This window comes from Lithobates pipiens, unplaced genomic scaffold, assembly GCF_037356315.1.
Source record: "Lithobates pipiens isolate NorthernLeopardFrog02 unplaced genomic scaffold, aLitPip1_a1.2 Scaffold_10, whole genome shotgun sequence".
In the NCBI taxonomy this organism is placed as follows: Eukaryota; Metazoa; Chordata; class Amphibia; order Anura; family Ranidae; genus Lithobates; species Lithobates pipiens.
Genome location: NW_027507686.1, coordinates 231,011,325 through 231,037,452, shown reverse-complemented (window position 1 = coordinate 231,037,452; position 26,128 = coordinate 231,011,325). Strand labels below are relative to the sequence as shown.

The 26,128-nt window shown below is 41.7% G+C and overlaps 1 protein-coding gene across 1 annotated transcript in view; it reads right to left on the bottom strand.

Moving 5' to 3' along the window:
- The window catches only part of EHF (ETS homologous factor), a 102,517-nt gene that overhangs the window by 33,187 nt on the left and 43,202 nt on the right, over positions 1 to 26,128 (bottom strand). Inside the window, exon 3 of the mRNA XM_077462866.1 lies at positions 740 to 845. Coding sequence (XP_077318992.1) covers positions 740 to 842 — 103 coding nt within the window. The 5' untranslated portion in view covers positions 843 to 845. The remainder of the gene's footprint in view (positions 1 to 739; positions 846 to 26,128) is intronic.

Here is a 26,128-nt window from a genome sequence, read left to right as displayed (position 1 = left end):
CATAACATACATAGGTCATAAAAGAAGAGTAGAGAGACCTCCCATAACATACATAGGTCATAAAAGAAGAGTAGAGAGATCTCCCATAACATACATAGGCCATAAAAGAAGAGTAGAGAGATCTCCCATAACATACATAGGTCATAAAAGAAGAGTAGAGAGATCCATCATAATGTACATGGGTTTAAGAAAGAAGAGTAGAGAGATCTCCCATAACATACATAGGTCATAAAAAAAGAGTAGAGAGATCTCCCATAACATACATAGGTCATAAAAGAAGAGTAGAGAGACCTCCCATAACATAGATAGGTCATAAAAGAAGAGTAGAGAGATCTCCCATAACATACATAGGCCATAAAAGAAGAGTAGAGAGATCTCCCATAACATACATAGGTCATAAAAGAAGAGTAGAGTGATCCATCATAATGTACATGGGTCAAGAAAGAAGAGTAGAGAGATCTCTCATAATATATATGAGTCATAAAAGAACGGTAGAGGGAGGGATGGAGGAGCTGGGCCGACAAGAAGAGTAACTTCCAGAAGAGGTGAGGGCTATGATGTGCACAGCGGAAGGGGGCTGTGCTAGGGAATTAACCAGTCAAATTTTGTAGCAAGTTCAAAAGCATGATATGTATGTAGATCTGTCTGAGCCAGAGCTGGATCAGGTAGGTGAGTGAACAGCCTTAATTACATAGCTGCCACATCTGAATTTAGTAGGTAGACAAAATGTCCCTTTTACCTTCACACGTGGAATAAGGAGCGGTCCAGGCAGTCTGGTGGGAATGTGGATGTGCATTGACACTCGGGTTAATATTCATAATGTTATTTCTTTGTAAAATCATGATCTGTAAAAAAAAATAAAAAAGATATATGTATATATATATATATATATATTAGTATATAATACATACTATACATAATGATCCAAATCTAGGGGGAGTAACAAGCATACTAGAAGTAGTCAGGGCTGCTCTGTTAGAAATCATGGGGCCCCATATAACCTACCCGATAGGGCCCCCCACCGTCCTGAATTGACTGACAGTCCCTTATCAGTCCCCTTTTCTGTAGCCTCAGCTGCTCAGATGAATAAATTGGAAGCTTCTTGCTCATTTACAAATTGTTTACTATACTTCGGGGATGAATGGACACAGGAGGGATTGGTACCAATTGCTCACTGTGTTCATTCAGCTCTCCATCCTGAAACATTCCCTGTGTGCCCATAGCAGATTCCGGCAGCAGAGGAGAGGAGGGAAACCAGCAGCGCTGTGGGGGAGAGGGGCACACAAGGGGGCCCACACAGCAGATGGAAGGGGCACATGTGCTAGGACCACTTCCCCTTCAGTGCAGTTGAAGGAAGAGAGAGGAGGAGAAGCTGGCAGCCCTGCAGGAGAAGACAGCAGAGGGTTGGTGTCTGCTATAAGACAGTACAACTGAACCTCCTGCTCAGCAGGTGCTTGGGCCCCCCTTTTAAACTGATGGGGCCTGGACCCAGTACAGGAGGACCGGCTGTACTGCTTTATCAGCGGCTCTGGAAGTAGTGACTGGTATCCAATCATTGGCCCTGGTAGGTACCAAACTCTGAATTATATTTCTTACTGTTTTACCTGTGGATTTAATCTTTCCCTTAGAGGGCTTTCCCACCGAGCTGCCCTGGGCGTCGACGGTAAAGCGGCGCTTTTTTTAGCGCCGCTTTACCGTCATTTTAGCGGCGCTATTCGCCTGCTAGCGGGGGTGGTTTTAAACCCCCCCCCCCCGTGCTATCGGCCGAAAAGGGATTAAATCTGCCCACAATACACTGCCAGAGAGTCATTTTGCTGGTGGTATCACACCGCTCCTTCGCTGCTCCAAAGAAGCTGCTGGCAGGACTTTTTCCGACGCCCTGCCAGCGCACGGCTTTCACACTGGAGTGATTGGAGCCGCTTTTTTTCAGGCGCTATACAGGCGCTATTTTTAGCGCTGTAGCGCCTGAAAAAGGCTGGCAGTGTGAAAGGGGTCTTAAACCCCATAATAACCCCAAAAAACAATTTCCCAAGTTTTTCGCTTTATCTCTCACCCTAACTAAGCGTTTGTCTCCTTCTCCCAGGGGTTAAGCAGATAGCTGCAGCCCACATGGTCAGAGCTACGGCTATTCAAACACCTCTCTCCTCTTACTTCTATAGTTGATAATTAGCACAAAAACACAATAATCGACCGGTGACTTGTCTGTGGATTCTCACAGATCTGTAATTACTCATTGGGAATGACACGGTGCAGACCATATCTTACAAATGAAGTCTCTGATGCATAACTAATCTAATATACAATATAATATTTTATAATATGTTCTCTCTGACAGCTTTCTGTTACTGTAAATTAGCATAAATTGAGTTTTCCTTTTAAGAATCCCTTTTTCTTTTCACCTCTTGTAGCAGCCGAAATGCCATAAAGGCTCATTCACACCACAATGTACGGTGCCACTTGCATTCCAGTGCCATTCATTCATTCATATTTGCACCCCAACACACAAATACATTATGCTATTGTACACCAAAACGTTCAGACAGAAATTATCAAGATGTGATGGCACACTGAGGTCTATGCTGGATGCATTTTTTTGCGCATTGAGTTGTCCAGTCCATTCTTAAGAAAAGAGAGGCCACGGAGCAGCAGCTAAAGGCTGTATGCGCAGGGACGGCATGACAGTTGTTTGTATGCACTGTCGCCGCTTTAGGGACCAGTTAGGTGGGGCCGCTTTAAGAAGCCGGGTAGGCGGAGCTAAAGGGGCGGAGCTAACACGTTCGGCTGGGAAGCCGAGCGGAAGCTAGGTTACTTGGAGAGCGGAGGAGGAAGAGATTCCCACCCACCCTCCCCTGTGGTTGGTAGGATTTTTGTTTTGAGGGGGTGTTGGCAGGGTGTGCAGGTTGTTTGGGGGGTCAGTTTAGAAGGGTAAGTGGTACAGGTGGTAATTAGGTTGTACCCATCCATGGGGATGGGGATGGTTGGTGATGTACTTCCTGGTTACAAGGGGGTAACAGGAGGAGAAAAGGGGTAGGTCACTGCATTAGTTTGGGTTTAGCCTCCGAGACAGGGGATGCCGTCTGGAGGTCAAGAGGTCAAATATATGGTGCAGTGACCAGTAGGGTCTTGGATATGCTAATGACCCATGTTCCAGTGTTCAAGGAAAAGTTTACAAGTTATTATTATTAAAAGTTATTTATTGAAAGTTTATATTTTATATTTTACATATTTTGGTTAATAAATCAAGGCCTTTGGCCCTTTACGCAGTCTGGTCTGGTTTAATGGGGTGTGAGGGGGTTTGGAGAAAAGGGGGGAGTTGGGGGGTATGTGGCAAAAGGTGGGGGGGGGGAAGTGTCAGGCAATACAAATGTCATGGTCTACATAATACAATGCACCTCAAAACACATGAAAACATGCAATAAAGAGTGAGCATGAGCCCCAGTGATGTGGTGTTAGAAAGATTGTCATGGTTGCAATTATGTTAGAAAAGAAAATAATACAAAAAAGAAGGAAGGAAGGAAGGTTGGTCTATAGTTTTCTCTTTATAGCTGACACTATTCTTCAATCTTTTCACACAATAGGCTTAATAAATTTGTGCAGCTTTCCCGGAAGCAACCTTCTTCCACCGATTTGGCCTGGCCGGACTTGGCAGTGGTCTCCCGTTACGGTTTTCGGAAAGGTTTTGTACGCCCCACTTTCTCCAAAGTGGGCATGGTTGCTTCGGAAATAGTAGAAGAAGCAGTATCCATCAGCTCCAGAGTGGTCTCTCCGGCAGTCGCAGGGGTGGAAGCAATGAAATCCCTCTCAGGGGTGTTAGTGGCATCAGGTATCGCTGCTGTAGAAGGCCTCACTGAAGGAGCAAAGATGGCTGACCGCCCACGAGGTAGGCCCTCGGGAGCACAATTGACTGCTCGACTTTGAAGAAATATTCCCCACAGGCAGGACATCGAACAAATGGCCGGGGATTCACAAACAGTCCTTCACACCTCCCACAGAGCATCCCCAGGGCTCCAAGGTCTCCCGATGCATACAGGATGAACCGCCCTTGAGGAGCCAGGCGAATCCCTGTATCAGTCAAAGTGGCTCCCGGGAGTCTCACACCCATAGGAACTTCTCCTGATGGCATTCTGGGTCCAATACTGGGTAGCATTCCCAGAGCCCGGAACATTTCTGGGTTAAAAGATTCCTTACTCTGTTTCCAGAAAAGACAACTTGTTTCTTCCTCTCCCACAACACACTCACGTGGTGCCTCGTGCAAGGAAACTAAACAGGCTAAACTCCTCCACTGGTTCCTTCGGCTGTGCAATTCACTGGGTTTTTCCAGGCTACTCCCACGCTTACGCGCCAACAGTGGATGTCCATCACTCCTCACAAAATGGCGCAGTCCAAAAAAACACAACCCTCTGTCCTGTATTCACCACGTGCACAGTTCTTTCTTGTGAGGGGTAACGGCAAATCCTGGGCTACGAGCCCCCACATGTAGCTCTTACCCCCGAAGGAGCGGCTGGTTTTATGGGCTTACCGTTACCTTCTTCACCTCGATTTGCGTCTAGGGGTTTCCCATGGTAGATGGCCCAAGAACTATAGAGACTGACGACAGATCCGCTTAAAGGGATTTTTATTTGCAAAAAATGTACTTAACAAACAGTCTCTCAGTATAGGATCAGAGGGTTTAGGTGAAAAGTCCAGGTACTCTTAATGTCAGTATAGGAGAACTCTCTTCCTTTGAATAAATCCAGAGAATAGCCATTCACAGCTGGATCTTCACCCTAATTGGATAGTCCTTCTCTCACCAGGCCTAGCAGCCAACAGGGTGCTTGAGTCAGGAACAAGTCTCTGCCACAGACTTTATGATAGAACACGTGTAAGGAAACTTTAAAACTAGAGCGCTCGTGTGGTACCAGTATGTTGCAGCCGGTCCGGCGATAACGCACAAGATTTGATTCGCTTAGGTCCTTCAGCTTTACCAGGCTCTTGTTGAGAAGCCAAACCTTGCATGGCCTTCTCCCGAAGAGTCCTCCCCTGGATAACTTCGAAGTTGCTGGGCCTCTCCACAACCTGAGATGGCACCGGACCACCTCCGAATTCCTCCTTTAGTTTCCTCGTCTCGGGCTAGCCAGCCCCGAGAGGTAAAGTCGGGTGGATCCGCACCCCAGGCCATAGGCATCCTGGGGGCTGATCAGGAGGACCAGGACCATGCAGTCAGAACATACTTCTGGACAGGAACCCCGAAACACATGACGTCCGCATCTTAAGAACCCTCTCCCAGAAGGCACAGCAAGAGTGACACTCCCACTGGGCTGACTCCGAGAGAAAGCACCCAACCAGACTGTTTTACCATGCCTGCCAGAAGTGACAGTGCCCCCCCCATGGTCAGGCAGAACATCTTGTAGTCTAGTCAGACTGATGCTGAGGTCAAAATTTGGAGTGATCAAACCCAAACCAAACTGCGGTTTAGATTAAGAATTAAATTTCAAACATATGTTTTACTTTTTTTAAGGTTTTAACTGGAAATGCAATACATGCACGGCCCTCCCTCCTGGCAGTGAAAATGAACGACTCTGTAATGAGAGTTACTCAATGTTTTCATACTGCCTGATTCTGAGTGACAGCACTGACAATGGGCCTGATTGTTTTATGACAGAACTACTGATCCTGGAGCACAAACTGGGAACATGTAGCTGGGAACTTTACACATAACAGACTGTGATGTTCTCTGCACCACAATGTCACCTTCACTGGGCACAGAGACAACAGGCTTACAGTGCAGCAAATCTCACTGCATCTTGGAGACACCTATGACACCTTAATTGTCTTCCTTCCACTTCCCTTCCTTTTTTACTTTCATCTTTTGTTCTCCTTTCCTTCCTTTATTTCATTGTGCCTTAGTTTTCCTTCCTTCTTTTCTTCCTCCCTTTCTCTCTCCAATCCTTTCTTCCTTCCTACCTCCCACCCATCTTTACTTTGTTTGTTCCTTCATTTTTTTCCTCTCTATCCATCCTATCGTCGATCCATCCTTACTTCCCCCCTTCTGTCCTCTACCCCTTATTTTATCAGTTCTTTCTTCCTTTCTTTCTATTGTCATTCCTTCCTACTTTCCCTCTTTCCTCCCATTCTTCCTTCTTTCTTTCATTTCATTGTCCATGCATCTCCTGTTCATCCTTCCTTCCTTTTCTCCTTTCTCTTTTTTTTAACTCATCCATTCTTCTTCTTTCCTTAGTTCCATTATTCCTTCCCTTTGTTTTTCCATCAACTTCTTACTTTCTTTGTTTCTTCCTCCATTTCTTTGTCCCTTCCTTCCTTCCTACTTTCTTTCCTCCCTCCCTATTTGTCCTTTCTGCCCTTTTTCCTTCCTCCTTTTTTCACTAGTCCATAACTCTTTCTTCCTTGGTTACCTCATTACTTCTTTCTCCCATCCTCTCTTCTTCCTGCCATCAAATTATTACTTTCTGCATTTCTACTTCCATTTCCTTCCTCCATCTCACTCTATTCTCCTCCCATCTTTCCTTTGATCCATCCTTACTTCCTTCTGTCTTTCACTCCTTATTTCACCACTTCTTTCTTTCTTTTCTCTTCCTCCTTTTTTACTCCCTTGCTTTCATTCTACCCTTCTTCCTTCCGACTTTCATTCCTCCCTCTCCTCCTTCTTGCTTTCCATTATTTGTTCCCTCCTTCCCCCCATGTTTTCCCCACCCTTCCTTATCTCATTCCATTCTTCTTTCGTTATTTCTGTGTAGTTAAACCAAGAAGTAGCAGAGAAAGCTTCCTGTCTCCACCGACTGTGGAAACTTCACACTGGACCTCATGCAACTTGGATTCTGTGCCTCTAAACTCTTCCTCCAGACTCTGGGATCTTGATTTCCAAATTAAATGCTAATTTTTCCACAGTCATTGATGATTTGGGGAGCCACGTCATCTGCTGGTGTTGGTCCACTGTGTTTTAGTTCAAAGTCAACGCAGTCCTCTACCAGGAAATTCTAGAGCACTTCATGCTTCCCTCTTCTGACCAGCTTTATGGAGATGCTGATTTCATTTTCCTGCAGGACTTGGCACCTGCCCACACTGCCAAAAGTACCAATACCTGGTTTAATGATCATGGTATCACTGTGCTAGATTGGCCAGCAAACTCGCCTGACCTAAACCTCATAGAAAATCTGTGGGGTATTGTCAAGAGGAAGATGGGAGACATCAGACCCAACAATGCAGACAAGCTGAAGGCCGCTACCAAAGCAACCGTTACGCCGCACTGATGCAGTAAATCATTCAAAAAGAGCCCCGACCACATATTGAGCACATACTATACTGTACATACTTTTCAGTAAGCCAACATTTCTGTATTAAGATGAGAGATACCAGACCCAACAATGAAGGTGAGCTGAAGGCCACTATCAAAGCAACTGGGGCTTCCATAACACCTCAACAGTGCCGCAGGCTGATCGCCTCCATGCCACGCCGCATTCATGCAAAAGGAGCCTCGACCATAGGTGTGCATAGCCTATTGCATTAGGATGTGCCCCCTACATCTCAAACACACACGAACACCACCTGCTGTCACAGGAAGGGGGCTCTGGTGATGGGAGCCAGTTGATTGGGAGCATATTACGATACAGCCTAATTATGGGTGTAACGTGTTCCTAAAGTTGAACCTAGATTTTAATTTAATGGGGGCATATACAATGACCACTGGCACCCCCAACCTCCCTCCTGGTGCTGCTCCTGGATAATGCTAATGCACATAGGGGGATTAGGGTGTGCCTAGGCACACTCGGCACACACTGTGCGCACTCGTATGGCCCCGACCGAAGTATTGTGTGCATACTATACTGTTCATGGACTTTTCAGTAAGCCAACATTTCTGTGTTAAAAAAACTTTTTTTTGTATTGGTCTTACGTTTGGGCTGTAAGCTGTAATCATCAAAATTAAAAGAAAGAAATACTTGAAATATATCACTCTGTGTGTAACGCATCCATATAAAATATATTCGTTTCACTTTTTTGAATTGAATTACTGAAATAAATTAACTTTTTGATGATATTCTGATTTGATGAGATGCACCTGAATATGTTTTCAGCCAGTCTTGGAAGAGGCAGATAGCCGTACCTGCAATGTACGGGACTTCCGCTACATATAGCAAATTGTCGTTAATGCACAAATAACAAACCTGCATCTCAAATTCTGAAAAACTCTTGATATTTACGAAGATAACTGAAAATGCTTTGAGAGGTCCCCTGCATGGGTTTATCTATAGTTTATCGCTACTGAGCTGTTAATCTGTAATTCATAGTTATTTTAAAAATTGTTGACTTTCCAGAGAGTCATAATCCAAAGCTTAACCGTACGTGACATTCCTCTCCAAACAATGCATAGCTCGGTATATACTTACATTGTAGTATAAGTTGTCTAATTCCAAGCTCTTGTTACTAACTACAGGTCAACGGACTGAAATGTTTTCACTTTCATTGAAAACTGTTCTCAGAAAGATTGTTTTAACACCGAGACTAACAGAGCGTACCTACAGCAAACGTAATTCTACCTTGAGAAGATTTCCAGGAATTAGTGCAGCACGGCCATTTACAGTAATTATATTGTCATCATTTGTCATCTTTTTTTCTCTCTCTCTTTAAATTGTTTACTCACATTACTAGGGCTGCCACCTTTTCTTCAAGTCAAACCCAAACACTTTAGCGGCGCTCAGCAATCTTTTTTTTTTTTTTATATAAACTATACATATATTTTGAAATGAAATAACATTTCTAATCAAACTAAGTTAAGCACAAGAGTCCCCCTTTAAATCAGAGTCCACAGAGTTCCCCTAAAACTGCATGGGGGGTTGTCTCTGATGTAAGGGAGAACTCTGGGGACTCTAACATAAGGGATGCTCTGGGAACCCTGATCTAAGGTGGAACTCTGATGTACGGAGAGGACTCTGATGTAAGGGGGAATCACTGAGAACTCTGATGTATGGAGAGGACTCTGATGTAAGGGGAACGCTGTGGCCTCTGGTGTAAAAGTGAACTGTGATATAAGGGGTACTCTGAGAACCCTGATTTGCTCTGCACCCTGGGCCCACCCTTTTATGAAGCCAATTAGAGCCTCAGGCTCTAATCATGTGCTTCCAAAAAAAAAAAAACCCATTGGAATCCAGGTGTCCGATACCCTGCATAGAGATTAAGGGCCAAGCGCATGGATTGGTGGGGGGAGGGGCGCGTCCCTGCGTCCCTTATGATTGGGCCGCCACTGGTACAACTGCAATTCACAACAATTAGTTAGGTCCAAACATTAAAAGAGGTCCTATGTATATATATATATATATATATATATATATATATATATATATATATATATATATGCCCACATCCTATATTTCCTAGATAGGACACAAATCATTTGTAGCTAAGGACATTCAAGGGCATATAGAAACGTACCGGTACCCAGGGCTGCTGTTAAAATTGTGGGGCCTCGTACAACCTACCTAACAGGACCCCTCCGCTCCCCTGAAATTATCAAATTATTTATTATAATTATTATTATTATTATTATTATTATTATTATTGTTAACCATTGCTAACAGTTACTCATTTTTTTTAAAAACTTGTTCCCAGCTATCTCTGAGACCTACAGAACACCTTCCCCTATGTTAAAAAGAAGAACAGTTGGCGATGTTCTGTAGTGCTGTACTGGGGGACAATGCTGCTTCTCCCTACATTCAATACTGTAAGTGATTATGGTCATAAAGGACTGGAATTGTGTTACTGACAAGATCATTAGGTGAGAATAAAGGTAAAAAAAAGTCTGGAAAAAAATGAATGCAGCCACCACATCCAAGGATCATTAAGCTGCAATATATATATATATTTTATTCTGGGGTTCAGATGCAGTTTAGGGTCTATATATAAAAAATAAAAAAACTATGGGGGTTATTTACGAAAGGCAAATCTACTTTGCACTACAAGTGCACTCGCTGTAAATCTGAGGGGAAGATCTGAAATGAGGGGGAAGCTCTGCTGATTTTATCATCCAATCATGTGCAAGTTAAAATGCTGTTTTTTATTTTCCTTGCATGTCCCCCTTGGATCTACAGTGACTGCACTTCCAAGTGCACTTGTCGTGCAAAGTGGATTTGCCTTTAGTAAATAACCCCCAATGGGTCTAATATGTGCATTTCCTAGAAACTTCAGCTCCATCTAGAGACCATAATGCGCTATTATCCTGAGTGCCGTATTTCATAAAAGTACTGCATTATGCCCACTAGATGTTTTTTTCATATTACACTACGAGTTTCTTTGATGCACTGTTTTTGATCGTTTATTTTCTGTATATATTTCCGCTAAGTCCATAATGGGTTAACAGCTGCACATGGAGACCAACCACAGGACATTCACTTGAATAACGAATATCCCATGAGATAGATAAGCGTTTTTTTAAAGGGACCATTCATTTGTGCGCCAACTACCTTTTGGATTGATGTTGCATGCCCACTAGATGGAGCTGACAATCATACAAAATACACATATTAGAGAAAATATTCTCACAGTGAATTTTAAAAGATAAATTGAAAAAAAAAAATATCACTTTTAAACTAACATTTTGGCTCCAATGAAAATGTTGGATTTGGGGTTGATTTACTAAAGGCAAATAGACTGTGCACTTTGCAAGTGCAGTTGTTCCAGAGCTTAGTAAATGATGGGAAGCTCTGCTGGTCATCCAATGACGTTCAAGCAAAAATTGAACAAAATTGTTGTTTTTTTTGTTTTTATGCATGTGATTGGGTACTCTTTGCAAAGTGAAGCTGCACCTCATTTACTAAGATCTGGAGCAACTACACTTGCAAAGTGCACAGTCTATTTGCCTTTAGTAAATCAAACCGTATGTAACATTGTCTACATAATATATCAATAGATAACTATAGACAGCAATATATGGTGGTTGATTTACTAAAGGCAAATAGACCTTTGCCAGTGCAGTTGCACTCTGCAATAGCAATTGATCCAGAGCTTAGTAAACAAGAGAGAGTTCTGCTGACTTCCATCATCCAATCACATGCAAGGAAAAAAATGCTGTTGTTCTTTGCTTTTTTTTGTAAAGTGAAGCTTTACCTGGTTTACTAAGCTCTGGAGTACTAGCAGTCTATTGCCTTTAGTAAATCCACCCCATGGACTCTCATGGCAATACAGGCATACCCCACTTTTAAGTACACAATGGGGTTTATTTACTAAAGCTGGAAAATGCAAAATCAGGCTCACTTCTGCATAGAAACCAATGAGCTTCCAGGTTTTATTACCAAAGCTTAATTGAACAAGCTGAGGTTAGAAGCTCATTGGTTTCTATGCAGAAGTGAGCCCGATTTTGCATTTTCCAGCTTTAGTAAATAAACCCCATTGTGTACTTAAAAGTGGGGTATGCCTGTACCTGTAATTCCCCCTATCGAGGAGCAGTGGGTACTTAACCACTTTCAGACCGGACCATTTTGCTGACTTAAGACCAGACCACTTTTTGCGATTTGGCACTGCGTCAATTTAACTGACAATTGCGCGGTCTTGCGACGTGGCTCCCAAACAAAATCGGCGTCCTTTTTTTCCCACAAATAGAGCTTTCTTTTGGTGGTATTTGATCTGCGGTTTTTAATTTTTTGCGCTATAAACAAAAATAGAGCGTCAATTTTGAAAAAAAAAACGCATTATTTTTTACTTTTTGCTATAACAAATATCCCCCAAAAATATCAAAAAAATATTTTTTTTCCTCAGTTTAGGCCGATACATATTCTTCTACATATTTTTGGTAAAAAAAAAAAAAAGCGATTATTGATTGGTTTGAGCAAAATTTATAGCGTTTACAAAATAGGGGATAGTTTAATGGCATTTTATTCATAATTTTTTTTTTTACTAGTAATGGTGGCGATCAGCGATTTTTATTGTGACTGCGACATTATGGAGGACCCATCGGACATTTTTGACACATTTTTGGGACCATTGTCATTTATACAGCAATCAGTGCTATACAAATGCACCGATTCCTGTGTAAACACTGGCAGTGAAGGGGTTAACCAGGGGGTGACAGTGTAGGGGTTATGTGTTCCTAGGGTGTGTTACTAACTGTGGGGGGGCTGGGCTGTGTGTTAGTGAACACTGATCTCTGCTCCAATCACAGGGAGTAGAGATCAGTGTCACTTGTTGCTAGGCAGAACGGGGAGCTGCTGTTTACAATGGCATCTCCCCGTTCAGCCTCCCCGTGAGATGATCGCGGGTATCCCCGTAGCAATCGAGTCCGCGGGACCCGCGACCGAGCTCACGGGGGTCTCGACCAGCACGCGCGCGCGATGGCAGGGCGGCAATTACAAATGGACGTACCTGTACGGCAATTTGCCTGCCCGTGCCATTCTGCCGACGTACATCGTCGTGCGCTGGTCGGGAAGTGGTTAAAAATCCAGCAGAGGCAAAACCACACCTCCCAACTTTTTGAAATGGGAATGAGGGACACCTATTTATTTATTTCAGTTACTTATATAGCGCCATCAATTTACACAGCGCTTTACATATACATTGTATATTCACATCAGTCCCTACCCTCAAGGAGCTTACAATCTAAGGTCCCTAACTCACATTCATACATACTAGGGACAATTTAGACAGGATCCAATTAACCTACCAGACACCTATCAGCAAAAGCATGCAGGCATAGGACACACCCCCTGCTACGCCCCCTTAAAGGAGAATTGTACAAAAAAAAAAGATTGGTTTAACCCGCAAGTGCTTTTTTTTACCACTACTATTCCTTTATATTGGCTTTTGGAATTTACAAATGCAGCAATTTAGAAATAGGAAGAAAGGTTTAGCACTTGGAAACACTTTTTGATAGATAAAAAGTGCATTTTATATACATCTATATGGATCAGATGAAAATGAGGGACAAATGAGGAGGAATGAGGGACAGAGGGACATTGCTCCAAATCAGGGACAGTCCCTCCAAATCAGGGACAGTTGGGAGCTATGGCAAAACTAAAGAAAACTTGCAATGATTACAATTGCAGGGGCGTTATTTTACTTTCATGCCATAGAATATCTAGTTTGTCATGTTTAAAAGGGCTCAGCTCTGATAAACAATAAGGAATGTCGGGTCGGTTTGAATCCACATGCAACAAACTGCTAAGCAACGGGCTCCCTATACATTGTATGAAATGAGTAACAATGGCCCATTGCCAACCTGTATGCATATAACACAGGGCAGAAAAATGAAACCAATGCTCAGGATTGTCTAGTATATCCGCGAGTCTTCTGTTTCCATGCTGACAATTAGGCGTAATATCTCAGCATAGCAGTAAAAAAAATGCTATAGTTTCAGATAACCATCTGCTGAACAATGGCATGTTTGTCAGCGCCAAGACACCGCGTGAGTCTATTTCTCAGGCAACATGAGCGTGAAAGCTGAACTCCGAGCAAACTGCTAAATACACTCTTGAAATACACATTTGTGAACTTCATTGCCAAAGGATTTGTAATTCTGCCCAGCTGCTTTTGTGATCCGCACACCTCTGCCAGACAGCACAGCTGGGAGGGTGACAGCGCTTTTTCTGGTACAGCCAAAGAATATAGTGGTGTCACCTCCCCATCCTTAGCCTGCTGGTCACACGGGGGGGGGGGGGGGGGGGGATTTATGGTCCGTACACATGATCTGAATATCGTACGACAGATCGTCTGACTTTTTTCGCTTAAAGTGTTTGTAAACCCTTACAACACACTTTGACCTACAGGTAAGCCTAGATTAAGGCTTATCTGTAGGTCCAAGAAATATCTCCTAAACCTATACGGTTTAGGAGATATTTGCCCGAAGACAGGCACCGCTGTCTACGGCGCATGCGCCGTAGACAGCGGCACGCAGGCGCACTGAGCGCGGCATCATCAACAACGAAGATTCCGCGCGTGTCGGCTCCCGTGCGCATGTGCAGGAGTGACGTCATCGCGGCTTCGCCTAATGACAGCGGCGGAGCTGCGAGACCCCACCGAGAAGATGGATGCTCCGGACTACAGGGGACAGTGGTGACTTCGCTGGCTCCTGTGTCAGGTAAGTGACACATAATGGACTACTATGCGATGCATAATAGTCCATTATGCTTTACCTTTGCAGGGAATGAAAGAGGAAGTAAACTCATCAGGGTTTTTTTCCTCTTTAATAGTCGCAAGTAGAAATTGAATAGGTTACTAAAGTCACGAAAATTCTCGTACGACAGAAAAAAAAAATTGAAAGTGATGTCATGTGTTGTAGTGTATTTGTATTGTATTTTCAGACGACAACTGTATTGACTAAATGAAAATTGTACAATCTGATATCGTACAAGGAAAATTTTCCTGCTGTGATTGGCTCTCAAAAGTAGTGTACACACAATCCGAAAATCGTACGATTCTTCCTCGAATCACAGTTTTCATATATTATTCGGATCGCGTGTACGGGCCATTCTTAGGTGTGAGCACAGGGTGTGCCAGGAGTGCCTGGGCACACTCTAATCACTTAGTGCACATTAGCATTATCGCTCTGTGTAGCAGCAGGGAAATGGGAAAGATCTCCCTTTTACGGGCTGTGCCATAAGAGAAGTACTCACGTGCTTCTCTTTCATTGTGCTGCCAGGGAGGTCAATGTGGCCATATATACAGTATATAGACACACACGCATGTATGTTTGAGTTGTGCGGTGCACACCCTAATGCAATAGGCTGCACACACACCTATGGGGCCATTATTCTACACTCAGAATCTGGTGCAGCTGTGCATGGCAGCCAATCAGCTTCTAACTTCAGTGTGTTCAACTAACCACTTTCCGACCGCACTACGTATATATACATTGTGGTTCGCAAGTGGATTACCGGGGGGTCATGGCTGAAGATATCAACCATAACCTCAGTACCGTTTTTTTCTGCAGGCAGCCAGCTTTCTCATGAAACCGGTCCAAGCTGCTCATGAGCCATTGGAGCGGTTTCCAAAGCGGAGGGAACGCCCGCCTCCCATGACTCGCTGGCGTTTCTCGGGCTTAGCGTTTCTGTTGGTTCTCCTGAGAAATGATCTGGCGGTGCGGCCAGCTGCTTCCATAGGCGATCAAAGAGTTAACACTCTTTGATCGACTCTATAGCCTTGGAGAACCAGAGTGACCTCATGGCTGGAAGAAAATAATAAAAAAAATTTTTAAAACAAAAGATCAAAAAAAAATTTTTTTTTCTTGATCTTTTACTTTTATATTTCAGTGTTTTTTATTGAAGTTTTAAAGACAGATAAACATTAAAGAGGTTTAACAATTTTCCATAAACCTGTATCGCACTACATTGAATATTTTGACACTTTTTTTTGACTATTTTATTTAAAGCGGAACGTCGTTTTTTTAAAGCAGAACGTCGTTTTTTTCATCTTTCCATCTACTAAATCTTCTGCCCTTGTTGTTTTAACTTTGGATAGTAAAACATTTTTTTTCTTCCAGTAAATACCTTATACAACCCTCTTCCTGTTTCTTGTCTGGTAATTAGCCTAGGCTTATGACATCATGCACAGCTCTCTTGCCAGGAAGGGAGGGGGGATTCATAAGAGGACCAATCAGAACTGCAGAGCTGGAGGTGTGCCTCTGTGTGTCTGTGTAAATCCAGGAAGTGAACAGGCAGTCGCTTCAGCTGCCCACAGTTAAAATGGCTGCAACCAGACTCAGTGGAGGGAGATTTCTGCAGCACATTTGGCAAGTACAGAATCACAGTATATATAAAATAATATGCAAAGTGGTTGGAAGGAAGCTTCAAAAATAGCAAAGATGTTTTTTGTACAAATTATGTGAGCAGACTGCAGTTCCTCTTTAAGTCACAAGAGGCATATCCAGGTTATTACATCGACAATGTGTAACCAATAGCATTTCTAATACATTCAAATGAAACTGCAAGTCAGAAGGTCAAATCAGAGTATTTCACATCTTTTAACCTGCACATCTGTTACAGCTCATTACTTGACAAGCCACATCGGGATAATATAAACGATCTTTTGCTTTTAAGGTAAAGAAGAGATTTGGGGTCTTTTTGACCCCAGATCTCTTCATAAAGAGGACCTGTCAATGTTATTTCTAACACAAGGAATGTTTACATAATGAATAATATGAATAAAAGTGATAAAAAAATAAATAAATGAAAGGGACAGTGTAAAATAAAAAATAAAAAAAGTAAAGAAAATAAAAATTATAGCACCACCATCCCTCCATATGTAAGTCGAGCACGCATATGTAAACCTTATTCAAACCACAAATGTGCAGTATGAGCAAGAACAATAGAGCGAGAGAAATAATTCTAGCACTAGACCTCCTCTGTAACTCTAAACTGGTAACTTGTAAAGGTGTTTAAAGCATCGCCTACGGAGATTTTTAATTACCCTAGTTTGTCGACATTCCACCAGCGTGCGCAATTTTAATGCATGACATGTTAGGTATCTATTTACTTGGCGCAACATCATCTTTCACATTATACATTGATACATTGGGTAACTATTGTGTTTTTTTTTTTTATTATTCATTAAAGTGTATTTTTTTCAAAAAAATTGCGTTTGCAAAACCCCTGAGCAAATACCGTGTGACATAAAAAATTGCAATGATCGCCATTTTAATTCCTAGGGTCTCTGTTAAAAAAAAAAAAAAAAAAAAAAAAAAAAAAATATATATATATATATATATATATATATAAAATGTTTGGGGGTTATAAGTCATTTTCTAGCAAAACAAATACTGATTTAAACTTTAAAGTGCCAGAAAAAGTTTGGGCGGCAAGTGGTTAAACTTTGACAATAAAACCTGGAAGCTGATTGGTTTCTATGCAGAGCTGCACCAGATTTTGCACTCTCCAGTTTTAGTAAATCCTCCCCACAGTGTCATCAGATCTGTTTATTTTGCTCTTGTTTTGTGAAAAAACTGCCAAAAGCAAAGCTCTGCTCAGGTGGTGCGTTTTTTTGCTCTTTCTGTAATGGCAGGGGGTGTTTTAACAGGAGCAATAATAAGAAAGGCCACTTTCCTGATCTCGGGCTCCCTATCCAATGTTTAATGGAGGAGAGTGGAGGAGCCTAATGGCCCGTACACGCGATCCAAAAATCGGACGTACAATACGGATTTCGATGCGATCGCATGATAATCGTATTGTTGGTACAGAGCTTTTGAGAGCCAATCACAACAGTTCATCCGATATTATTTGATCAGACAAGCATGAAAATTTTCCTCATATGATACCAGATCGTACGATTTTCATTTAGTCAGTACAGTTGCCGTCCGAAAATACGATACAAATACACTACAACACGACATCACTTCTGATTTTTTTTTTTCTGTTGTACGAGAATTTTTGTGACTTTAGTAACCTATTCAATTACTACTTGCGACTAATAAGTGAAAAAAGACGGACGATCTGTCATCCGATTTTCGGAAACGTGTGTACGGGGCATAAGGAGAATTTATTTATTCAGAAGGAATATATTGTATCTTCATCCCTTGCCATTTTCATATACCGTAACTTTATGGGACACTCCAAGGAGAGGATTTCTTAATGGTCTGTAGTGACCTGAAGCGCCATAAGGCCCATTGGGGTCTTTCTTTGAGGTGGGAGGCTGGGGCACACATGTGGTGGATCACGGATGCTGGTGGAAGAGATGTTAACCACACATTATTAATTGAAGTTCACCTTTACTGCTTTATGAAATATTGCACCATATTTTGGAACGTCCGTCATTGGACATTGAAGCTAGTTTGCACCATCTGCACATCGTTTTTTTTGCACATTTTTGCACTTTTTATATTTTTATATTTTTTTTTTTATAATATTTTTTTCTGTTGAATATGGACCATTGGATTTATGTACTTATCTTTTGGATTTGTTTCTAATTTTACACATGCACTTTGCGCTTTATATTTGAAATCTGTATTTGAAGATTCTTCCTTTTGTTTTGAGTGAGCACCGCTTATAAAAAAAAAATCTTAATTTGTTTAATTGATTGATTTGCGCATCAGTCTGCTTATAACCAATTATCTGCCCCCAGAGAAAGCAGCTTGGCCTGGGGGCACCACTGCATGCACACTCCTGTGTGATAAGACACATGGAGCTGCAGCTTGCCTCCCCCCTCTCTCGCTCTCTCCTCATTGGCTGTGATTGACACCATTGGTAGCCCATAGGCTCCCGCTGCTGTCTCAGCCAATGAGGAGGGAGAGTTCCCATTCAGCCAAGGCTATCGTGAACACCGCTGGATCGGAGGGGGCTCAGGTAAGAATTGGGGGGGGGGGGGGCTGCTGCACACAGAAGGTGCACATAGAATGCACAAAGTTAAAAAAACCTTCAGCATTTAGCCCTGACCCTGACTCTGAACCTGACCCTGACTTTAAGCAGCTCCTGAATGTTATGGAAAATCCCGCTATGGAAAATCCTAATTCTGCTGGACCTGTTCTTCTGTCAAAAATGTCTCCACGCTACCCTCATTTTATTATCTTTTTTGTTTACAAAAAAAATAAAAAGTACTATAGAAAGACACAGACTACATATAGTGATCAAATATACAAAAAAGAAAAAAAAAACACATATATAAAGAACATTGAATCAAATAAACTAAAATATCTTAAATACATAAAAAAATAAGTGGTTTTTAAAAATATGTTTTTTTTTATATATTTTTTTTTAAAGCATATTATGCCCAAGCAACTCAATGAGCAAACTTGAAAACATAATTGCACTGATGGCGAAATCCTGTTTTTTTTTTTACTTAGGTTGCAAATCTGGGCTTTAAACTGGGGAGAGACAGCTTGCTACAGGGGCATCCAAGATTGGTTTGAATGTTTCCACCCCCATCCTAAATGAGGAAGAAAACCTTTTCTTTAACAGAAGTGGTGATATCTTTTAAGAAGACATTGGTAGTTCTCCGTATTTTAGCTGAGGGTTTTTTGGCTCCGTCTTACATATTCGTCATCATCATCTGACTGGTCATTCTGGGTTTGAGTTACTAAAGGCAAATTAACTGTGCAATTTACAAGGTGCAGTTGCCCTAGAGCTTAGTAAACTAGGTAAACCTTCATGTTATAAAGATAGATAAAAAAAGGAAGCTGCGCTCTCATATGACGTATTAATCCAAATGTGATAACAAACGAATGAATGGAAAAAATAATGTCCCAAAACGATGAATCCTGTGACATATATAAAGTCCTCCAGTATTAGACAAAATTTGTGAACAATGAACTCAATAAATGATCAAAAACCAAAAGTTAATACATACATATATAGAAAAAAATATATTATGATGAATATGCCAAAAAGTTATCAACAGTCCTAGAGTCCTCAATAAGAGAATAAGTGATTGTAGCAACACAATATAGTGAAATCCTCTGTGACTATTGAGAGACAACGTGAATCCACCACCACATAGAGTGCAAGCTTATCAGCTGTACAAGCTTTTTGAGCTTGTGGCTAATACCCAGCCAGGGCCTTTAATCCTCGCAGCACCTCCAGTAGCCGATGAACCAGGCATTCCTGGATACTGTGGATGTATTCACGGTCAGCAGCCAGCCACTAGAATCAACTCGATGTAAGTGCTCATAATGATCCAAAAAGAAAATAGATATGAATAGCCATCAGTAAAACCGGGTGGTATTTTATTTAGATAAAAATTATGAGGCACCAGGACGATGGCAGATTAGTGACAAAACGCGATGGGAGGAGTGGCATGCTGGCGTCACCGTGCTGTTTTCACAGGCATTTTTTGTACTATTGCTTGCCGGCTGGCTTTTTTTATTTCTTTTAAACATTTCTATTCTATGCTTGTAAGCATAATTTTTATCTAAATAAAATACCACCCGTGCCCACCAATGATCTTATCAGTGGGAGGAATAGTGCCCCATCATTGGTATCAGTGGGAGGAATTGGTATCAGTGGAAGAAATAATGCCCCATCATTGGTATGAGCGGAAGGACTAGTGCCCCATTGTTGGTGTCAGTGGACAGAATAGATCCCCATCGTTGGGGCCAGTTTAAAGCATAGTGCCCCATTGTTGGTATCAATGGGAGAAATAGTACCCTGTTGTTGATGTCAATAGCAGGAATTATGCTCCATTGTTGGTGCCTGTGGGAGGAATAGTTGCCCGCTGTTGATGTTGAAAAAAAGAAATTGTGAATAAAACAAACCAAGCCAGTTGAGAGAATACAGTTCTTTTGCTGGTCCAAGCAAGCAACTAGGTATGGAAAGCACAGACTGGGGCTTAATCACTGGTGCCACTCAAGAGCTGGCAAGCAATTGCCAAATCTGGTACCAGCATTGGCCAATTTTTAATTATCTTATCTGGTGCCCTATTAGCAGAAAAGGTAAAACAAAATTAAATCAAACAAAATTTAAATTAAAAAATGTTTAATGGCTCCTCCTACTTTATATTTGAACAAAGCTATTCTATGAAAGCACCAGGTCAGTCAAACGGTCACAAGAAGATGCTGTAGCAGATGTAATCAGTTAATCTGTCTCTCATTTTTCATGTGAATAGCAAAGTGACTTCAATAAATATTACAAAACCTTAAAGAAACTTGCATTGCAAAACTATATGTTGACCTACCTAGTTGAATTGTTTCCATGTTGTTTCATAAATCAGTCAAGATTAACTGCTCTCTCACAGTTTATTTTGAAGGCTTAGAGCTCCCTTACTTTAGAAAGTATGCTTTACGGTCAGTCCACCCAATAGCCATATCTTAGCCACAGATAAACCCAGGTGGGTTGGGTCAGCCCCTAGTTTCTTATGAGTAAAATCTGTCTAAGAGGTTCTAGTTATCATATTAATGAAGTTCAGTGCTATAAGTGGCCATCTTAATAATTAGACTGGACCACTTTGATGAGGCTCCACTTATATACCAAAGTGGCCCCAAGTAAAGGATCCCCAAGGATATCAAGATGTGTAGAGAGCAGGGTGCCCACCAATGATGTTAGAGTTCAGATTTATCTTGGAAAAAAAAATACAGTATATATATATATATATATATATATATATATATATATATATATATACACACATACACACTGTATTTTTGGGTAGTGGGGGTATGTGAAATGCATTGGCTTTCCTATCCTACTGCATATACAAAATGACGCTGGACCATAACACCATTGGTGTGGCACCCTTACATATACATACCTGGTTTCTCATGTGTCTTGGATACACCTACAGTGAAAAGTTCCTGCTAGAAAAAATCCACACAGCAAACATTAAGTAGCCCAGCAGAGGAGGCCCCAAGACATTGAGGAGACTGATTGCTTTCATATTTGTGGCAGCAAAAATCTCCATTGCTAGGTCCTGGAGGACATCTACAATTCTATTTGAATTAGTCCAGGCTAAACTATCATGGATCATGGGTAATAAGCATCTCTCCACAACTTTAAATTATAAAATTAAACTATTTGCGAAAACCTGGGATCCCTGGATTAAATACCTAACAGGGGATATCTGAGATATTTCCCATGATGTGTTCCTGGATCAGGCGAGGGGTACTAAATTTTCAGATTTTTCTTTATCCTTCTCTTTCTATTCTTTGACTAACTACATACAAAGTTACTTTATTGCCAAAGGCATATACAAGGGATGACAGACTCAGATCTTGGAGCCACAGTACCCTACCACATGTAACTGTTGGCCCTCCTTGGTAAATTGGGAGCATTTGGAACAAATAGCAGTGTTCCTTCTAACTGAAGGGCTGCTATAGCCAATAATGTAGTGGCATCCAAGTCTCCCCTTACTTCTTTTATTGTACTTTGGGCACCATTTGGACCATTTAGATGGCCTTGTTGGCCTAACATTAGTTTTCATCAAAGCTCTCTGGGTATGTCATGAAAGAGTTTCTTGTACTTTTATATCACTTGTAGTTCTTGATTTTATAGAACAAATGTTGTATTCAGCTAATTGAAATGTGCTGTGATTCTTTTGTACATTTTTGAAAGCTTTCCAAAAAAATTTGGGAAATTCACCAACTCTTTTCCTGTTCACCCAGGAGATTTGAGTGTTCCAGTCCCTTCTTTTACATTCCCCATAATAGAAACAAAGAGAAAGTTGGAGCTCCGTATAATGGGCACATGCAGCTTAGTTGCAAGCTAAGATTCAAAGAAAATGCCCTTTTGCACCAATTTCGTCAGATAAAATCCAATGAAATTCTCAGATGATATCAAGAAGCAGAATATAAACTGCTTCTTTTTCTTTATAAAGGGTATTTAGTTGGGAGAACCAACAGGAAATACTATAACTGATGAACTTTAAGGTCTTTCCTTTTGAATTTTCATTCCTGCAACTATGGTTGCAGGAAAGAAAACCGTATCATCTATGGCCGGCTTTACAGAAACTGTAGCACATGAATGCATTAAAGCAGCCTTTCTCAACCTTTTCAACACAGAGGAACCCTTGAAATAGTTCTCTGGTCTCGGGGAACCCCCTGCTAAAAATTTAAAATCTACAACTCATGATACATTAGTGTGATGGTCAGTGGAAAGAATGGTCCTTACACTTGTGGTCATTGGAAAGAATTACCTCCTTACAGACAGCTAAAAAGATCAATGGTGTCGGTGGGAACTTATCTTAGAGGCAAAAATTTCCCAATGCTGAAGGAACCCCTAGCAACCTCTGGAGGAACCCTAGTTGAGAATCACTGCATTAAAGGATCGAGACACAGGCCACCGGAGAGGTGAGTACACTATATCTTCCTTTGGGAGAAAGTTTGATCTGGACTTGCGTTTAGAAAAAAAAGACAAACCACCATGATTACCAAACCATACCAATCAATAGCCCAAGCACTGTGTTTTTAAACCCATGGTCTTCAGTACAGCGCCTGAAGAAGGCCACAGGTCCAAAATGTTGCACTCATTTGGCTGTAGAACAATAATAAAAGAAATGCAACCGAGCCTCAGGAGTTGTATATTGTTCTGCTATATCTATAGTCTTCTTCCATCTGGAATGTCAGGTCGTTGCTTGGGGCGTGTAAGGGAAAGATTGCAGGCTGTCAGGCACCACCACAACACAGAGACATTGATTCAAAGTTGGCAAGATGACGGTTATTTCATGAGTTTTTCTCACAGAGAATTATCAAATTGTTCAGTTTGCACTGGCAGCCAGCATCGTTTTCTGCACCTGTCTCTCTGCACTGATACTATCTCATCTAAGCTTTGATTTGCTGCAGAACAAACATTTAGAGCAAAGAATGGCATCTGCCTAAACAGCCCTGCTCACTCTACATTATTCCTCAGTAAGGTGTGGGATTAACTCATTATTGCAAGGCTCAGTAACCTGGGGCCAGCAGCTGCCAGCAAGCCCAAGTGTCAAAGAGTAACACCAGTAGTTGGCCGGAAGTGGGCCATGTATAGGCAGTCAACCATGCTGCTTGAATTGTTGGAGCTGCCCAAGTGAATTTGAAAAGGCAAGCTGAGCTCCAGGCTATTGTAATAAAAAACAAATAAAACAAAAAAAAAACATATTTTTTTAATGACTTAAATAGAATATAAGTTGATATATTTTTAAATGGAATCAGTGTAGATGTGTAAAAATTACTTTTTTTCAGCCTCTTGGAACTGCTGTAGGGCAGACCTTAGATCAGCTCACACTTTTGCATTTTGCAATGCATGGTACCACACAACACATACCCTAATGTATTGTGGCGTACCTTACTGCACTAAAGCAATACACATACGTTGCTAGGCAGTAACACATTGCCGTGCATTTCGTTCCCCAGAAAAGGGTCAGGTATGGTTTGGGGTGCATTATGGTGAATTGGCCGCCTATTCAAAATGAATGAGATGACTTAACCTATTGTGTGTTAAGGTTCCATTTACACCATGCAGGTGTGACGGAGTGTGCACGCATCACTTGTAGGGCAGCACATTCATTTCAGTGGGCTGCCTTCTGTGTGAGAAATGTGCAAACAAAGTCTTTTAACTTTTTTTGCAAAATTGGGCTGCACCAAACAGCATGGTGCTGCAGCACCATGCATTTTGGCGCATGCAAATAATGCGCATGTTAGAAGGTGAAAGGGGGTGCCATTGAGATTTAACGACACTGCCACGTGTCTGCTAAAGGGCAGCCGTTTCTGTGCAAGTCGGGAAAAGCATGCTATTTTGCATTCATACCCAACATGTACAAAGTGTGAATATAAAATGTAAATCCAGTCTTATGCCGTGTACACACGAGCGGAATGTCTGACAGAAAAAGTCAGACGGGAGGTTTTCATCGTATATTCCGATCATGTGTATGCCTCATCGGACTTTTTTTTTTTTTTATTCTGACGGACCTAGAAATAGAACATGTTCTATATATTTCCGACGGAACCAATTCCTATTGGGAAAACCGCTCGTCTGTATGCTGTTCCGACGTACCAAAACGACACATGCTCTGAAGCAAGTACGAGACGGAAGCTATTGGCTACTGGCTATTGAACATCCTTTTTCTAGTCCCGTCATAGGCGCTGTACGTCACCTCATTCTAGACATCGGACTTTGGTGTGATCGTGTGTACGCTAGACAGTTTCAGCGGAATTCTGTCGGAACTCCATTGGAAAAACCTTCAGAGTTTATTCCGACGGGAAAACCAGTTGTGTGTACGCAGCAGAAGGCTCGGAGGGAGGGACAATAGTAGGTGCCAGTTAGGCCCTGTTGCACACTTGTGCTTAGAAGGGGCAGAGAAAATAGAGTAATTATCTCATCAGTCTGCTGCTGATCACACCACTGTCCAATCGTAGCCTGGGGCAGAATGGTGACCAGACTGCACCGCTTACCCTCAACAGACAAAACTCAGGTCACTAGCCTGGCTGTGCTGATTAGCCAGACTGTGTAAATCTAAGGACTAAGTGGATAGAAATACAAATCTTTTGGTAGGAAAAATAACTCCCATACACCTGTATATAATGTAGCTTTGCATTTAAAGTGAATGTGTAGTGGGTTTTTTTTTTCGGAGCTTTGAATAGGGTAGGGATAGATTAGAACGCTTGTACAGAAGGGAATAGATTAGAAAATCAATTTTCATTGCTGTGGTTGAATCCACTAGGTAAATTCACTCTTGCCGTTTGTCCTGCTGACCATCGTCATCAAGGCAGAAAGTGATTGAAAATCCAGGATTTTAGAATTGTCCTCAGAGCACGAGGGGAAGGGAAGAGACATTTGTTTTTGCAACAGTAGGAAAATTCTCCTCACTTTGGGATATGCATCTCCAGTACCGAAAATATAGAGTAAGCTCAAAAAAAGAAAATATACTCAGAAATTTAATTGTGTAAATCAACCAGTACACTTTTATTGAATGAAAAAATAGGATAAAATCCATAAACCCCCGCTAATGCATTTCCTGCTAACCTGTCCTGTGTTATAGCAGGGTAAAAGTGGACCACTGCTCCCTTTAAGAGCAGCCCACAATGGAAGCAATGGAAACAGGGGTAACAATAAATTCAGAACTTTGTAGAACTGCAAAGATCCAAGAAAGTCACAAAAGTCGAAACTCCCCAATGGGACACAACAAAGAATAAACTGGCAGAAGTTTCCAACATTTCACACTCTAAAAAATAAATATACAGAAAAAGTCCAGCTTCAAGTAGGAGAAAGTTTCCCACTGTTGGTGTCAATGGAAGGAATAGTGCCCCATCTTTGGTATCAATGAGATGAAGAGTGCCCCACCTTTGGTATCAATGGGAAGAAGAGTGATCCGTCGTTTGGTATCAATGGGAGTAATAGTGCCCCATCGTTGGCATCAATGGGCGGAAGAGTGCCCCATCTTTGGTATCAATTGGAGGAAGAGTGCATTGTCTTTGGTATCAATGGGAGGAAGAGTGCTTCGTCGTTGATATCAATGGGAGGAATAGTGCCCCATCATTGGTATCAATGGGACGAATAGTGCTCCACTATTGGTTGGTGTCAGTGGAAGAAATGGTGCACCATCAATGGTGTCAATGGGAAGATTTGTGCCTCATATCAATGAGAGGAATTGTGCTTCACATCATTTGGGAGGAACAGTGCCCCAAGGGCCAGATTATGGCAAGCTAAGGGATGCATCTAGTCCAAGGGCCACAGTTTGGCGACCACTGACCTATAATATAGTATGCTAAAAAAAAGGACATTATGTTCCACACTTTGAGGAATATTACAACATACTGTAT